The following is an 18,691-nucleotide window of genomic DNA, read 5'->3' as shown; positions in this document are numbered from 1 at the left end:
TTTCCGGGGTTGGTGTCGTCTCGGCAGTTGTTGGTTGGTCTATGTCGTTCATCTGCCGCATCTTTGCCGCTGACTGTTTCGCTGCCTCGGCTGCGGTTGCTTCGGCGATGGCCTCGGTGACGGAGACGTCCTTTCGTGCCATCAGTCGGCTCTGGAGTATGGGGTCCCTTAGCCCGAAGACCACACGGTCTCGCAGGGCTTCGTCCATGTCGGAGAACCCGCACATGACCCCGAGGTCTCTTAGGGTGGCCATGAAATCGCCAATGCTTTCGCCCTCCTTCTGGTCCCTTCGGTAGAACTCGTGCCACTGGATGAGGTTGGGTACAGTGGGGGCATAGTGATTCCGCAGCAGTTGGTCGAGGTCGGTCCAGTCCTTCTCCTTCACATCTCAGGGCTTGGCTAGTGCTTTGGCCATCTTGAACACTGCGGGCCCGCAGTGTGTCAGGAACACGGCCCTCTTTTTCTGGTCGTTGGCATCTTTCAAGTTGCTGCTCTCGAGGAACATGAGGAATCGATCGATGTACGATTCCCAGTCCTCGGCTGCTCGATCGAAGGGTGCGGGTGGCGAGTTGCTGCCAGCCATCTCGTCGGAAGTTCAGCATTGATTCGCCACGTGCTCGGTTTGTCTCCTTGTCTCATGATCCCACCTTCATCGCCAGTGTTAGATCGGGTACAAAAGAGACGCGAGACCAGTGTACTTCAAGCTCTTTATTTCATGTATAGATCTGTGTGAGATCTTGGAGCCGCAGCAGCCCTTCATATAGGGATTGCTCGCGGCTCGCCGGCCAATGACAGGTCTTTGAATCTCCCACGATCGGCTCAGCCAATCGCGGTTGATTCTTAGCGGACCAATCACTGCCGTTCAGTGGACCAATCACAATGCCGTTTGCGTGGACCAATCAGAAGTCAGTATTTGGAGTATGTTAATACAGAACAAGCAGTCCTCTCCCCCATTCTCAGCCTGACATTTGCAAGCATGTCATCTGTTAGATGCCCCTACATTCCTCCCTTGGATCAGCTTTGCTTGTAGTTTCTGCTTGGATGAAGACACTTTTTCCTCCACCACACAATGAAGGCCATTTCTTAATGTCAGAGGTTGTTTTCTATCTATCACTCTTCAGGCTAGCTATGTTTTTCAGAACCTTAGGCAAACCATAATCTAAGTTTGCCAGTGTGAATTGAAGATCTCTGGCAAAGAATTGAGAGGGTTCCAGAAGGTCCTTTGGAAGGCAGAAAACCTCCAGAGATGGCTAAGCGGTCAGAGGAGCTTTAGTAGGAAGGGTTCTTAATGGATCAGAAAAGGCTTCACCTGTGCTCCACCTCTGGGCAATTTACATTTGGGACAAGAATCCATCCAAGTTCTTAATTTAAAAAAAAAGTGACTCCAAGCCCAGCTTTGAATTCAAAGAAGCAAGCCTGAGGTCTCCTGGGATCACGTAGAAGAGACCAGAGGCTGGTATCGAACCTTATGTCTCCCCACTGAATTTTCCAGGCAGCTGAAGACTATGGTGCTACAACCTATGGATCAATAAATTGGTCTTGTCACAATAGCCCTCACAAATATCTGGCCATGCCAATAACAAAACCAAAAATTCTAGTTTAGTTTCACACATGCAGATTCTTTATGGATATTTTATGACGCAGGTGATATTTTCTGGAAATAAACAGCTGAAAAGGATTTCAGAAAGCTTGGGAAAATGAGACTGTGCAAATAAAGTGCTTGAATATGAGTGTTTTCAAATACTGGATGTTATTCAGGTGTATTCAGTAATATTCTAATTGCGGAAATAGGGACTTTGAGCGTGTTTAGAAACGCCTCCAGAATATAATAAAAATGAAACAGACTGATTATATTGTAATGCCATATTAAAAATAAGGTATTGCAATATAATGAGAGTCAGATAATGCTTTTAATTTGCTCTCATAGTTAAACATGAACCTGTGATCTTTCAAAAAGGAAATCCAGGATGGTCTTTTTGAAATATGTTTTTCTAGAATTTCCTAACTACCAATCCAGGAGCTATCCTGACCTTTCACATAGAATTTAAGCCATAATTCTCCTACTGAAGATCTCCTTTTTACTAGGAACATTCCAAGATCTATTTTTCATCCATTAAAATTTCAATTTAACCCCCAACTGGATTGGGTAACTGAAATCTACTCTATATTCTTTCTAAGAAAATATCTTGTTCGTGCTACTTTTGGGTTTCCAAGAAGCTGTGGGAGACAGAGAACCATGTGGGACATGGGGGGGGGGGGGACAAGTTTTTGGTGGCTGCAGCTGGAAAGAGGTCCAGCATGGAGACACCCCCAGAGCCTGAAACTCGAGTTGCTCAACTCTAAGCAGCAGAGTTGCAGTTGGATCACCCAAACCCTCTACAGCAGGGGTGTCCAACCTTGGCAACTTTAAGACTTGTGGACTTCAACTCCCAGAATTCCTCAGCCAGCAAAGCTGGCTGAGGAATTCTGGGAGTTGAAGTCCACAAGTCTTAAAGTTGCCAAGGTTGGACACCCCTGCTCTACAGCTTTAAAGCATATGCTGTAGTTTCCCCAAAATGTTTACATTAGTACTTGATCCATCTTCCTGTTTGACAAACTTGCTGCCTTAGGAATGATTCCGTTGCTTTGTTGTAAGATATAACCTTTCCCATTTGTTTCACTGTTTATTAAAGCATTTTCATTTCCTTTAATTTGGGGGGAGGAAAAAAGAATGATGCTTGTTCAATTTTGGCATTCCAAATTCCAGCAAGACAAGGAGAAATCTGGCAGGAAGTTTCGACACTCCGGTTCTGTTGAATAATAATGATGATATATATATATATAATAATGACATCTCAAAAGGCAAAAAAATCTAGGAATGTTTCTTTATTAGAGTAATGTTGAGACCAAGGTAGTTGTAGCTCAGGCAATCTGCAAAGGTTCTTGTAGAAAGACCAATTCTGGAACTGGATGAGCCAGAAGCTTGACCTCTGGTGTTTGTTGGTGCCTTGTTAAAGATAATGGTGTTGAGCAGCTGAAGAAGCAGAACAGCCTTTGAGCCCTGCCATCTTTCCTTAGCAACTGGGAGCCACCATGACCTCATTGATGCAACAAGTTCTCACCCACTTCTATCATACCCACCGTAGCTCCAAACCATCCTCCCCTGCCATCTTTTGCCCAGGGGCAGCTGCTGCCCCTTTCTCATCGTTTGGCTGCCCCCTTCCAGCTCCACAACCATCTCCTCTGGTGAAGTGCCAGAACAGCACACTGTTCTTCAACAGCAGTCAGACCACAGGGGCACTCCAGGGCTTAGACAGCGGTTCCTAATGATTCCTGACACTAAATCACTCAGCAGCCACACCCTGAGCTGACATTTTAACCAAGCGATACACCATGATGTCCAAAACCCCATTCTTTTCGATGCACCACATGTGCCACATTCAGATTCTCTGTAGCTTTATATATGGTGACATTGTGGAATAATTTCATCTGAATATTTATAAATGTTTTAGTATGGGGTTCCTGAAGATTGCAAGGTATGTAAAGCACAGTAAACTGTAGCCGTACATATTTAGCAAGGAAGCAGGCTTTAAAGGGAAATAGTTTCCACATTATATTCCATTCTCCGAATCAGTGTCACATCCCCTATAAGGCACTGCCATTCCAATGGGTGGGGCTGGGTAGGAGGCTGTCAGAGCTGGGTTATTTCAATGCTTTCGCTTTTGCTGTAACTGTGGCTAAAGTGGTTTGGATTTAGGGCTACCTCTGAGACAAGATGGATTTCCACCCAGCCGATTCTAGCCTGACTCCAAGGTCACTGGGTCCTGGGGATGAACTGCTATCAAGCTAACGCCGCCTCGGAGTTCTCAAAACACCTATGCAGAACTGTATTGGTTGCCAGTGGATTGGTGAAGCGGGGTTGGATTTTGAACTGGGAAGAATCGCTTAATGCTTTGTGTGGGAACCTCAGGTTCTGCCTGACTTCTCTGCTGTCAGAGTTCCTTGTGACAACTACCGGTTTCAAGAGTCATGCTTTCCTGAGTGGGCTGGCTGAGGCAGGTCCTTATCGTTGGTTGTAAATGGAACAGATTAGAAAGGCTGGCGGTGGAAAGTTCTGTTGCTGCAGAGCACAAATCTGATCCACTTATCTTTGTCTTTGGGTTTCTCTGTAATCAGCTATATTCACATACATCTATGGTTTCTTGTTGCTTAATTACCATATAAATTTAGCATTTTGTCTTTTATCTCAAATTATGGGCGCTCCATCATTGGAGAATTTCAGGAAGAGATTGGACAACCATTTGTCTGGTATGGTAAGGGGTCTTCTGCTCGAACAGGCAGCTGGACTTGAAGACCTCCAAGGTGCCTTCTAATCCTGTCGTCCTATGTTCTTTGTTTTCAAAGTCCTACCTGTGGAGCGTTACTAAAGATGCCCACATATGCTTGATCTGGGGTTGCAAACTCATAATAAATCTTGGACACCAAAGTCCTATCGTGTTATGCTTGAGCAGGCAGAACAAAGATCAACTTGAGAAGTCACAAATTGAATAAACATTCATAATTTCCCTTTTATGGATTTTTTTTTCCTTATAAGATCAACCCTTTGGCTTTGGCTGGAATTCTGCCCAACTGCCAACTACAGCTCAAAACTTTTCAAACTCTTCATTAAATACAGCTGGTTTCACTCAGCCTTTCATGGGTCACAAAATTCCAGTTGTCCAACAAATCCCAGAATTCAAAAATCAAAATGAAAAAAAATGTAAAAACTCAGAATTCCAAATTTTTAACAAACCTGTGAATACCTAAAGGCAAACAAAAGTCATAACCAGAAGCCAACATGAGTTTGTAAAAAACAGATTATGCCAGACAATGTGGCAAAATTAATGAACAAGAGAAATATGATATAATTTACTTGGACTTCAGTAAGGCATTTTATAAAATAGAGCACAACCTAATACTTGATAAGATAAAAGTGTGGGTTAGACAGCAACACCACCAGATGGATTTATAGTTGGCTGACCAACCACACTCAACATGTAGTGCCTAATGGAACTACATCCACCAGGAGGGAAGAATGCAACGGGGTACCCCAAGATTCTGTCTTAGGCTCAGGACCCTTCAGTATCTTCATCAATGATTTAGACAAGGGGACAGAAGGGGAATTCATCAAATTTGCAGAAGACACCAAGCTGACACTCCAGAAGAGAGGCTCAAGATCCAGGTGGATCCTGACAGACTTGAACACTGGGCCCTATCTAACAAAATGAAATTCAATGGTGGGAAAAGTAAGGTTCTACATTTAGGTAATTTAAAAACCAAATGCACAGGTACAGGATAGGTGGTACCTGGCTGAATAGTAGTAACTGTGAGAGGGATCTTTTAATCCTAGTGGACAACCAGAAGTGGGTAATCAGCCTCTGACCAGTTCTGGAGAACCAGTAGTGGAAATTTTGAGTAGTTCGGAGAACCGACAAATACCGCCTCTGACTGGCCATCTCTTCTCTGCCTCCCATTGAGTCCCAGCTGATCGGCTGGCTCTTCTTTGGTTGCCCTGCACAGGAGAACAAAGCTGGAAAGCAGGTTAGTGAGGTGGGGAGAGAATGGGATTTTGCAATAACCTTCCCATGCCACACCCACCTAGCCATGCTGACAGAACTGATAGTAATTTTGTTTTGAATCCCACCACTGGTGGACAACCACTTAAATATGAGCCAGCAGTGTGCTGCAATTGCCAAAAAAGCAAACACAATCCTAGGCTGCATTAACAGAGGGATAGGCTCAAGATCAGACAAAGTGTTAATACCACTTTGGTAAGACCACACTTGGAATACTGCATCCAGTTTTGGTTGCCATGATACACAAAAGATTGAGATTCTAGAAAGAGTGCAGAGAAGAGCAACAATGGTTATTAGAGGACTGGAGGCTAAAACGTATAAAGAACAGTTACAGGAATTGGGTATGTCTAGTCTAATGAAAAGAAGGGCTTGGGGGAGGCATGATAGAAGTGTTCCAATATCTCAGGGATTGCCACAAAGAAGAGTTGGGGATCAACCTATTTTCCAAAGAATCAGGAGAGAAGACAATGGACAGAAGCTCATCAAGGAAAAAACCATTCTATTATTCTGTTAGCTGTATCTCCCTGACACCTCCAAGGTGATGAGAGTTTTAGGCTGATCCATCTCCAGGACATGAGTTTGAGGAAAGTTGGTCTGAGCAGAGATGATAAAGAAAATATAACCCTTGAGATATTTCAAAACACTTGATATGCCACCACCCTGCCCCTTTCTTGATAGGACTGGATAACACGGCCGATGCCAGCAAGCTGGTTCCCTGAGCCAACTGCCCATTGGTTGAAGGAGCAGCTGTTCCTCCACCAGGAGCAAGTGCAGGAGGTTAAATTAAGCTGACTTTGGTCTTGTTTCATCCACTTCCGCCCTTCTGAGCCTTTCCTTGCTTCCTTGTTTCCCAGTAATGTGGGAGGGGAAAAAAGGACGATCTCAGAAATAAGATACGGAGACACTAGATGCAACATGTTCTCCTTGAAATTTAACACTGAGAAGTTAAAGGTTGCGCAAGCATTTCTGTTTATAAGTTTTCACTCCCCCTTGTACTTGTTGTGACTACGGGAGTTTTTGAAACTGGTTGCTGTAAATCTCAGAGTTCTTATCTTGCTCCCGGACCTTCAGGATTAATTAAGAAAACTTTACCAGAGCTGTGGGATGTTTCAATCAGGTTTTATTCAGGAAGCTAACTCATCCTCAGGACATGATGTGACTACGGGAGTTTTTGAAACTGTTTGCTTTAAATCTCAGAGTTCTTGTCTTGCTCCCGGACCTTCAGGATTAATTAGTAAAACTAACCGGAGTTGTGGGGAGGTTTCAATCAGGGTTTACTGGGGAAGCGGACACACCCCCAGGACATAAAAGGAAGTGTGTGAGCCCACAAGCTTTGTTCGGGTCAAACTGTTTAATTGGTTACAAACTGTTACCAACTCTGTTACAAACTGAGAAAACTGGGAACCTGTTATGACTGTGATACTTGTTCTAACCTGCTGTTAAACTGTGAGTTTTTGGAAGAGGTATTTGGCTCTTTCTGCTATTACTGTGAGAGTCATTCTGCTAAGTTTGCTATCTCGTGATCCTATTATCTGGTCGTCTTGTGAATATATTATTCTGGGAGAACTGCTAATGAAGGAATGAAATAAACTTCAAAGGTGTTTTTACTATCTGGTCTGGCGGTGAGTTTTTTGGGAGAGCTGCCAATGACATTTTATTGCCAGAATGAACTTTGGCTTTTGAGTCCATGTGTTTTATAGCTTGTTTGCTGTGGCATTCTAGTCTCTCACTCTGTGGCCTGGGATGGGACAGAACATGTACTGATATTTCAAGCTCTGAGCACTAAGCTGAAATGAAGCTGGTCTGGTGGCTCTTCTTCTTCCTGGACTTTTGGGGCCTATTTCTGGCAGATGAAGGTAAGGTTACAAAATTTGAAAAGATTTGATCCTCTTGCAGCAATCAAAAATGGAGAACCTCTCATGACAATAAAATCTGCCTTTGGCAATTACACGACCCTAGGACAGATAACCAGAGTTGGAAGAGACCTTGTAGGTTATCTAGTCCAACCCCCCCCCAGCCCCCCCCCAGCCCCACCTAAGCAGGAAACCCTACACCATTTCTGACAAATGACAGTCCAATCTCTTCTTGAAAGTCTCAAGTGATGATGCTCCCACAACGTTTTGTGGCATTGATTTGGAAAACTAAATCCTGTTTTTGTCAATGTGCAGTCCCTTGATGAAAAATATAGACTTGTGTAGAAGAGCATCTGCCTGATGGCAGTTTTCAACACTAAATTCGGAGATCAAAGACTAATGAAACACGCCTTGGTCTCCCTTCGTCTCCCTCACCTGAAGGGAGCTTTTCCATAGCCTCTCCTTCCAGCAGGACCTCCTACCCAGAGGGTCAGGGCTTCTGGGAATGAGCCACAAAAGACCTTTCATCTGATAATAACATTCTCAAAAGGAGCTGGAGCTTTCGAAAGTTGGACCAAGTCAGGCTGTGACAATCTCTCCTTCTTCCTTTGCATTGCCTCCCTCCTAACGCAGAGAAGATGAATTAAACCTCTTATTTCTGTCAAATTTGAATCCCCTACTCAGTAGTTGCACGATGTTGCAGAGCTATGAAAATCCACTTCCAGCTCTGGCACAGAGGTCTTTCCCAAATCCAAAGCATTTTTAGACTGACAGCCATGTTTATTTTTTAAGCTAGTTGATAAATTCACTGCTAAATGTATTCCTTTTGAGTTGCATTGGTTGTCCTCATTCAGTAACTGCCTCATCTAGATACCATTTGCACTTTTGATAGTGATGAAGAAGTAACCTTATGGCAAATCCTTGTATGAATGACCTTTCATACAATGAAATGACCTGGAATGATCTGTAAAACAAAGGAAAGCTGAAGTAACATCATAAACTCACTTGAAGTTTCATCTTGTGACTGCTTCACTTAATGGTTGAGCTGCTCATCCCTACCTGTATGTCTAAATGTCATCTCAATGCTAAAGCAAAAATGTATTTAATCTTGTTTGATAGGAATTTCAATAACAATTTTAAAATTCGACCAGTCACTCACTCCCAGCCCAAACCACTTCTTAGATTGTGGTTATGGGGAAACTAAGAGGAGGAAGGAATATTAGATAAGTTCTCCACTTAGAATTCCTTATAAAGTAATAAAGACAGGATAAACTTCTAACAAAATAAATAAATCATTTGTGAGAATGGTGACCTTCTAAAGGAGAAGGAGTGCTGACTGCTTGTCACATGCCTTACACTACTGTATTTGTTTCATTTTTATCCACTTTATTTTTCTCTACTTTTTGGTTTAATCTTCAATGATGGCATAGCCTGTGAAATTCTTACCTGTCTCACATGCCAGGATTATGTGGGAAAACATCAAGTAAACACATCCATGTGACTGACAGGCAATGGCAGCAGAAATCACTAAGCAGCTACATTAAGACAGAAAGGTGGAGGCACCAGGGTGAAAAAAGTAGAGGATCTCAGGGAGAAGAGAGCTAAAACCTTTCATCAAAGTGGCACAACCTAGTCAACCACAGCAAGATAGGAAAGTCATCCATGCCTCTTTTATGTGCTATTTCCATTGGAAATTTTGAGATTCTTTCAAACTGACAGTGCAAAAATTGTCCCAGCTCTACAATATTGGCGATCTTTTTAATGATCTTTCACTTTTTATCTAGAAAAGTGATAACAGGATTTAAAAAGCAAGTTCAATCATGCCTTTTCCATCTAATCAATTTTGCCAAACATCTCTCCAACTCACAATAAAATAGCACTGTTCCAATATTTGAGCCACTCCTACAAATATGAGGGAGTCCATCTATTTTCCAAAGCATCAAAAGGCAGGACAAGAAACAATGGATGGAAACTAACCAAAGAGAGAAGCAACCTAGGACTAAGGAGAAATTTCCTAAGGGTGAGACCAATCCACCAGTGGAATAGCTTCCCCTCAGAAGTTGTGGGTGCCCCATCACTAGAGGCTTTTAAAAAGAGATGGGTCTGAAATGATATAGGGTTGGACTAGAAGACCTCTGAGGTCCCTTCCAACTCTATTATTCTATGGTCTCTGTGTTCTAAATTGGGTGCTTCACAGCAGAAGCAATACAGCTGGCTGGACCGCACATGCATTACATTCAGGGCCTGTATGGTCAAGTTGCATCATTGTCCCCCCCGTATCCTCCCCCCGGAAGAAGCAAAGAGTAGCCAACACTGCAGCAGCTACAAAGGGTCTTGGGGAACTCCAGGAGTATCAGCTGATCACATTACTTAATAACACTTATAATGAAAATGTTTGTAATCTTGTCCTTCTTCCTGAAGGGAAGAGGTTAATCCCATCTCTAGATTTATATTATTTATTTATTTGATTTGTCAATTGTTTACAAGATAATAGGTATAAGTAAAAACATAGTTATGAATATAAGAAATGAGTACATGTAAGAAACATTAAAGAAACAAGAGGACAGGGACGGTAGGCACATTGGTGCGCTTATGCACGCCCCCTACAGACCTCTTAGGAAAGGGGTGAGGTCAATAGTAGACAATCTAAGGTTAAAGTTTTTGAGGTTTGGGGAAGAAACCACAGAGTCAGGTAGAGTATTCCAGACATTGATCACTCTGTTGCTGAAGTCGTATTTCCTGCAATCAAGTTTGGTGCGGTTAACCTTGAGTTTGTATCTACCGTATTGTGTGCTCTTGTGTTGTTGTGGTTGAAACTGAAGTATTCATTGACAGGTAGGATATTGCAATGTATGATTTTATATACTATACTTAGATCGGACCGAAGTCGGTGTAGTTCTAGGTTTTCTAGGTCTAGAATTTCGAGTCTGGTGGCATAAGGTATTCTGCAACGAGCAGAGGAGTGGAGAACTCTTCTTGTGAAATATTTCTGGACTTTCTCAAATGTGTTAGTATCAGATACATAATGTGGGTTCCAGACTGATGAGCTATATTCAAGTATTGGTCTGGCAAATGTTTTGTATGCCCTAGTTAGAAGTGTGATATTACCAGAGAAAAAGCTACGTAAGATTAGGTTAACAACTCTTAATGCCTTTTTGGCTATGTAGTTACAGTGGGCTCTGGCACTTAGATCATTAGAGATGAGTTTTCCAAGGTCCTTGACAGAGTTTGGATCATCAAATATCAAATAGATAGATGATTGATGGGTTTTCTGGGTGTTTCCCCGCCCTAATCTTGTCAGTTTCTGTTGTTTATTAACTTTATTCAAGGCATGTGCCAGCTGCATTCCTGTGGTTTTGTTATCACAACTAAGTAGCCTGTTAAGTGGTTCTTGGCTGTCTGCCTGGAGCTATTAACTGAAGAGAGAGAGAGAAGAAAAAAAAATCTTTTGTACTTTATTTTCATCTGGTTCTCTGAACTGCACAAGCAGTTCAGCCAAACCGGTGCAAACCAGCTGAATCCCACCACTGGTTAAAGAGGTGCTAAGGAAGCAGCAGCATGGTCTGAAAGTTTCATCACCCCCTTAACTCAAATGCACATTTTTTGAGTGCAGGCAATTTATGTGAGCCCAGAAAAAATGAGACTGTTAAAGGAGGTGAAGTGAAGGCCATGAAGTCCCCCAACATCTCTTCTGCTTTGGATCTGGAGCTACACAACTCAAGAACTAGGTGGGCCCCAGCTGCAGTTTGGCATGACAGTCACATGTAAGTGCAGCCATGAATTTGTGGTGACATCTGAGGGGGAGATTTTGTGGATCACACTAGCTGGAGTCTGCAATGTATAGACTTTGGCCTCTCTTGGCTTCCTGACCGAAAGGTGCTGTTAGGTTAGGGGTAGAGAGAATGAAGGACTGGCTCTCCCTTATCCCCTTTGTCTCTACTTATCTGCTCTTGTGGAAGAGATGGCTAATTGGGGTTACTTTCTTCAGTCTTTCTTCTTGGGGGGGGGGGAAGCAGGGCTCCCTTCCTGTCTGACTGGCGGCAACTGGGTGTTTTCATCTGTTGATGATGCTCTGGGACAGGGGTCTCCAAGCTTGGCCACTTTAAGTCTGGTGGACCTCAACTCCCAGAATTCCTCAGCCAGCTGGGAGTTGAAGTCTGCCAGATGTCAGCCTTCAAGACTCCTTTCTTTCACTATCTTTTGGGCTGCCATAGTAAGTGGGGGAGGGTAAATCAATTGGGCTTTGTGGGGGGAGGGGAAGAGAGCTGGAGGTTTTAGAGAATGAACTGTATAACTTGGGGAAAACTGTATTGTTTATGCTTATTTGCTGCTTACTGGGCAACTGCAGCTCTTTATCAGATTAGGCCAAGGTCAATGGCCAGATGTTTTCATCACCACCTGAAGATGCCCCACGTGACATTATGCACATTTTCGATTGGATGGACCATTCGAACTAGTGTAGGTGGGAATGTTGCCATCAATTTGTATATGTGATTTCCGCGCATAAATTCTCATCTATTGATGCTACCACTTGATTTCCAGTAAAAGTGGCCAAGGTTGGAGACCCCTGCTCTAGGGTAGATTTTATTTAAGTAGAAGAGGAATCATGGCTATCTCTTTACATTCATAAATACTGAACACACCCCAGAGGTGGTCTTCAGCAGGTTCTGACCAGTTCTGGAGAACCGGTAGCAGAAATTTTGAGGAGTTCAAAGAACCGGCATAAATCCCACCTCTGACTGGAGATTTTATGGTCTCCTTCTCCTGCCACGCCCACCAAGCCACGCCCACAGAACCAGTAGTAAAAAAAATATGAATCCCACCACTGACACACACAGTATTCTACATTCCTCCAAAGCAACCGTTATGTTTCTTTCAACCACTCTATTTTGGAGTTTATTTTTTTTAAAGCAAACAAACATGAAAACTATAGTGGAGCTTTCCAAGAAAAAAGTAGACAGCCCAGCCCCAACAAACTCTATAAGACCATACACGGTGCAACTCTCTTATCTCCTGTGCAGGAAAGCCAGTGAGGTCTCTGGCTGGCCTTCTTAATCACAAGTGCCTCTTCTTTGCCCAGGGAAAACTCCCGGCCCTCCCCGGGTCCTCACCACAAATGGAGAACTCCAAGGACAGCGAATCAGGGTGAGAGGAGCTGAGAGGGATGTGGAGGTTTTCCTCGGAATTCCCTACGCAAAACCCCCGGTTGGATCTTTGCGGTTTTCCCCTCCACAACTGGCAGAACCCTGGACTGGTCTCAGAGATGCAACCTCTTACCCTCCCATGTAAGTCAAGAACTTTTGCCAAGCATCTGATCCTGGAGTGATGGCTGTTAGCCATCTAGAAAAGCCTATGGCTCCTAGGGGGTCATCCAGAAGGATTGCCAAAGGATTATAGGGGGGGGGGGAAGAGCGTCCATTCACTTTATTTCTTCATGAAACTTGAGTTTCCTGGGTGGCAAATTGGGGGAGGGGATATGATTGCACAGGGGTTTTCCAGATCCCAACCTTTTAAAAAGATCCCTGCCAGTGCAGTCATCTTGAGGTTGACCTATATTTTATTCCATGGATGATAAATCGACAAAATTCCCTTTGTCCCCACCCATAGAAGCGATAACTTGCCAACCTTTTCAGCAGCAATCTTCTCACACATCCATTAATATTTAGGAACATCTGGCTGGCAGTTTGAGCAAAATCTCTTTCTTGTAAAAGATCCCCTTTCCCAAATGTGTCGACTATCCCAGGTGTGCCCAGGTTAGTTCCAGAAAAGAAAAACAATAACAAGAAACAAAATCAGGGCTGGAAGAGGAGAGCTCCTTGGCTTTTTTTTCCAGGAAAAGATCAAATTGAACATTTGTTTTTTTCTTGGAAAAAAGCCAAGGAGCTCTACTCTTCCAGCCCTGATTTTGTTTCTTGTTATTGTTTTTCTTTTCTGACTGATTCCTAGTATGATTTGATGGCTTATTTGTACCTTATGACTATCATTAAGTGTTGTGCCTTATGATTCTTGACTCTTGATGAATGTATCTTTTATGTATACTGACAGCATTTGCACCAAGACCATTTCCCTGTCTGTCCAATCACACTTGGCCAATAAAGAATTCTACTATCTACTATTCTACTAATGACTTAAGTTAGGATGGATTTTTATAAGTTCGATATATTTATTTGAAAGAAAACTCAAAGAATAGAATAGAACAGAACAGAACAGAACAGAACAGAACAGAACAGAGTAGAGTAGAGTAGAGTAGAGTAGAGTAGAGTAGAGTAGAACAGAACAGAACAGAACAGAATAGAATTCTTTATTGGCCAAGTGTGATTGGACACATGAGGAATTTGTCCTAGTGCAAATGCTCTTGGTGTACATAAAAGAAAAGATATATTCATCAAGAGTCAAGAATCATAAGGTACAACACTTAATAAAAGGTAGTTTTGTATTTATAAAATGAGTTTGTAAATACATGTTTTTGGTCATTTTATGTAATGTTGAATAATTCCCAAAGTTTGTAAAATATAATTGATCAAATTTGCAAATAAGGGAAGAAAAAGATTTCACTCCATAAACTTGAGGGAGAGATATAAATAATGAGCTAATTTAAGTTAATTGAATTTTTATTGGTGTGATGTATATAATTGAATGAAAGCTTTAATGTAGTTTTGTGTTTTTTGTTTAAAATGAAGAGTTTTTTCCCCCTTTTTTTTTTTTAAAAAAAACAAGTTTTATTAATTTATAAAACACACAAATTATCATTATTCATTACATGTTTAAACCTTTTTCCTTGTAAATTTAACAAGTCAGATAAATTATGATTCTGTTTTAAACCATTTCCATATAATATACCAAAACCTCTTATTCAATTTCTCTTTACTTCTCTTTACTCTTATTCAATATCATTATTATTATTTCATCTGTTTCTTTCTGACTTAGTTACCATTATTCTCATTCTATATTTCTACAAGTTTTAACCAATTCTCCCCCAAAAAGACATATACACACAACACACAAAACATAAAAAAATATCTTTTTGGAAAGTAACTTGGACCCAGGTGTCTCTCTCTTCATGGACTTCAATTATATTCATGCTCATCTTACATATCATTACTTATTTTATTTACCATTCTAAGCCTTCTATATTAACTTCTCCACATATTTCACACTTCTTAATTCTACCTTAATTAATCATCTTAGTTTAAATCATTATATTTGTATCTTTTGTCCATTTTTATCATCCCTTTGTCTCATCCCTTATGAAAAAAAGAAAATCAGTTTCTCCTGAAATCATTAATCAGAGTATGATGCCTTTCTATCTCCCCCTAAGTTAATCAAATTAATCTTTAAAATAATATCTAATACCCAATCAGATTTTGCTTGGTACATTCTATCTAACTAATACATCCAACACAATTAAGTGCATAATTAGAGAATAAATCCAAATATTACAAAGAAATACTATAATAAAAATTTCATAATAACATCAATACCATAATTTTATTAAACTCTTTAATTAAAACAATATTCTAAACCCCTCCTATTATTAAGTTTTAAAACCAATCATTTTTAAACATTTTAACATTTTAATCTCTTATCAACTCTTAAACCATTGCAATACTACCATCTCATCTTATGTACCTTGCAAAATCTTTTTACTTTATCCATTATCCATAAAAATTCCTTTTTCCATTTAATTTCAAAACGTTGTAGCTTTTCTCCACCTTTTCCCTTTCTTTCTTTTCCCAACAAACCTTTCTACCCCCTTCTTCTAGCCTCTGCCTTACCGGCTTCCCTTCTCTGTCGTATTTCTTTTCCCCTTTGTTTACAATCATCATATTGGTTTTGCACTTTATTTTTCCCTTTCTTAAATGTTTTTTAGATCTTAAGTCCTTAAATCCTTTAGTTTTCTTCTTTTCTCTTCTTTTCTTTTCTTTCTCTCTTCTTTTTCTGGATCAAATTCTGAGATTCATTAAAGATGGCTCCTTCCTTTCTTTCTTGTTCCTCTGCTGTCTTCATCTGTTGTAATTTTTGTTGATAATTAGTAAGCGCCATTTCTAAGAAAAGGAAAGCTTCTTCCACACCATTTCTTAGTTCCTCAACAGAAAGAGCCATTATAAATCTTTTCTTTTCTTTTCTCCTTCTTTCTTCTTACAACAACCAGAATATTCAAAAGAAAATAAAAAAGATAAAACAGTCCCAAAGTTATCAATCAGTCCAAACCAAGGCAGAGTTCTCACTTTCTCCTTCTGGGGTGATATCAATCAAAGAGAAAGAAAGTCCAAATCTGTTTAAAGTCTTGTTACAATATATTCTAGTCTTCAAATCCTTAAGGCATCTGCTCCAACAAATCTTAGCATACAAATATTTTCTTTTTAATCCTCTCTCTTCCCACTCATCGCTTAAAACCAATTTCCACCTAAAAAAATAGGTTTCTTAATATCCAGTTATTTATTCCGTGGAAAAGAGGGAAAGCTATCCTTTCAGCACCTTCAAGCAGCCGCTTTTTTCCTCTTCTGGCAGGTATTATTCAGAAAGTCATACTTTTCAGGAATTTTATTAAATATGTCTTAGAGTCCTAGGAGCCAAGAAAACTTTCTCCTCTCAATCACTTTCTCCACTTCCTCCTGCGCATTCTTACCCGGCTGCCAGCTTCTTTGTGGCGGCCATTACGGACCGCCGCTGCACGTCCTGGGAAAAGGGGTTCTGCCGGCCAGGAGGGTCTGCAGCACCCCCAGACCCTTCTCCGGATCCCCCTACCTTCAGCTGCCCCTGCAGGGCAGCCTAGCTCCGTCCCGGCTGGGTCGGAGCCCCAAAAATGGCTAGCTCTTCCGGTTTGTCGGCCGCGAGGCAGGGATTTGCGAAGCTGCGCGATCCCTGCCGCGCTAGTTTTTTCCCCTTTATGTATAATAGTTGAGTGATTTTTAAAGTTTGTAAAATATCAAAACTCGAAGAAGTGTTTTCTCCCTTTAGGGTTAAAACAATTGAAATAATATAGGGATTCTTTTAATATAATTACAACAGTTTATTAATCAGTAAACAGAAGCTTACACTAATCCCCACAGCAACGGGAAGCAGAGATGGTCAGACTGAGTCTTTTATCCAAAGCCGGGTATATATTTAATTTTGCTTCTATTTGGAAATTGCTTCCGTGCTTGCAATGAAAAAAAAATGAAACTTTGATTTTTTTTTTGTTGATTACATAGGTGTGTTGCTGTAGAAATGGCTAGTATATACCGTTGTGTAAAACTAAAAAGTTGAGGTTGTAATGTTATCTTCTACTATGCTAAGGAGAGTTGGAAATCCATGCCTTTTTCTTTCTTTTTCCTCTTTACACCATAATTTCTTTTTCCTTCCCCACCTCCTAGTTTTCTATTACTTTTTAAAATTTCTCTGTGTATTTTATATTTTGATAAACTAATAAAAATATATTACGGGAATTATTTCAAAGGCAGAAAAGCTTAAACAGGGATCCCCAACCCCCAATCATGGCCCAGTACTGGGCTGCGTCCCATTCAGAATCAGACCATGCAAGCGGCAGGTGAACGTGCGTGCAACTCCCTGTGTGCAAGTGGCGGGCACTCTCACACGCACAGAAAGCTCCATTTGTGCAAGTGGTGAGCGCACCAGGTCAGAAAAGCCGGGGACCCCCCACCGGCTTAGACAATGCCTCACGTGCTCTTGCTTGGTCTCTACAAGGTGCCTGCAGGATCCCCTGGTGGGACAAGGTCTCTCGGATGCCTTTACTAACACAGGGCAAAGGATCTCCTTGCGCGTCACGGAGGACTGCTTGTACCTGAACATCTACGTGCCAGCCCACTCTGATAAGGCAGAGCAGTTACCGGTAAGCGATTACTCGGCTAGGCAGTACGGCTTTCTTGTTTCTAGGTCTGATTTGGTCCCGCAGCCTAAGGTGAAATCAAGTAGCTGTCAACTCATAAAATATTTCTCTGGTCTTTTTGGAGTTGCCAACAGAAAGGGAGGGGGGAACAATGTGGCAGCTTGCAAAACCGAAACTGCATCCAATAAATGTGTTCAAAGAAGTTTTCAAAGATAGTTTCTGGGTGACCGAAGTTTCTGCCATGCAAAATTCTAACTAGAGAGCATGATTGATGACTCTGGGCTATGGATGTGTCCCATTGGAGAATATGAATTATGATACACCGGGGGAAATCAGGGTCAAGGGTGACAATGAATGATGTGTCTCAGAGTCTGCTACACCCAGGCAGTGCCAGACCTTTTAACTCTCAATAAATCCTTTTGAAGTTTTGGAAGTTTGGCTCAAGACTCATGATTTAAATGGGGTTAAGTGCAGGAATCCTGACAGTAGCATTCAATATTGTTTATTGATATTGCATCTAAATCTACTCTTATTCCATTTTGTACACTAAATCTCTCAGTTGTCTACATTTGCAGAAGGGCTTTTAAGTCAGTTCTCATCTTCCAGACAGTCACTTCCATTGCCCTGTTGCATTTGGCTTCCAGGTGATGGTCTGGATCCATGGTGGAGGACTTCTGATAGGCGCAGCGTCCACATATGATGGGTCTGTTTTGTCTGCTTACGAAAATGTAGTGGTGGTGGCGATCCAATACCGCTTGGGCATTCTCGGGTTTTACAGGTAAGTTGATATTGTCATCTTCACCTTCACCTGGACGATAGCACACCCTTCTCATCTTTGTTTTAATGCCTCTAAAGAGCTCAGTTTCGAGTTTCATCAGCTGCTCTTGCTGTTCAGAAAGAGAGCAGAAATGCACAGCGTGGAGTAGAGGACACAAGATGCTGCTCTTTAATTTCATTTAATTTATGCTGGCTAGTGCTTTTTCCTTTTGTCTTTGCCCCACTTCACTGAGATCCGCTGGAGGATTGCTAACAACTGTCCCCAAATCCTCCCTCCACAGAAACATCTCCATCTTTAGGTTCCAGGACAGATAATTAGTCTCATTAAGGAGCCACAGAAAATCTTCCTCCCATTTCCATAATAGAGAGCACCGTGCTGTCTTTACAAACCAATAGTCCTCAACTTTTCTCGGGCTCATGAAGAAACTTTTATCTCAAAAAAATACTACTGGTGCTTCTGGACCCATAACCTGTCAGGGACTTGCACAGCCAGTGACAAAATAGAATGAGTGATGCTGACACAAACTTGTAGTTTTATGTAAATAAATATATTTTACAAATATATACACAGCAACTAGATAGTCAGGCAAACAGGAGCATCATCAGGTAAATCACCACAGCAGGAACATACAGAGCAT

General features: G+C 41.5%; 1 protein-coding gene across 1 annotated transcript in view; it reads left to right on the top strand.

Moving 5' to 3' along the window:
- Nucleotides 1-7,331: 7,331 nt before the first annotated feature.
- The window catches only part of LOC113426612 (fatty acyl-CoA hydrolase precursor, medium chain), a 28,081-nt gene continuing 16,721 nt past the window's right edge, over nt 7,332-18,691 (top strand). Inside the window, exons 1-4 of the mRNA XM_026688993.2 lie at nt 7,332-7,450; nt 12,528-12,732; nt 17,135-17,279; nt 17,921-18,054. Coding sequence (XP_026544778.2) covers nt 7,387-7,450; nt 12,528-12,732; nt 17,135-17,279; nt 17,921-18,054 — 548 coding nt within the window. The 5' untranslated portion in view covers nt 7,332-7,386. The remainder of the gene's footprint in view (nt 7,451-12,527; nt 12,733-17,134; nt 17,280-17,920; nt 18,055-18,691) is intronic.

This window comes from Notechis scutatus, chromosome 9 (assembly GCF_049901735.1).
Source record: "Notechis scutatus isolate UNSWTSFEM ecotype Mainland chromosome 9, rNotScu1.2, whole genome shotgun sequence".
NCBI lineage: Eukaryota > Metazoa > Chordata > Lepidosauria > Squamata > Elapidae > Notechis > Notechis scutatus.
The sequence above is the reverse complement of the archived record's forward strand: the minus strand, read 5'-3'. Positions and strand labels throughout refer to the sequence as shown.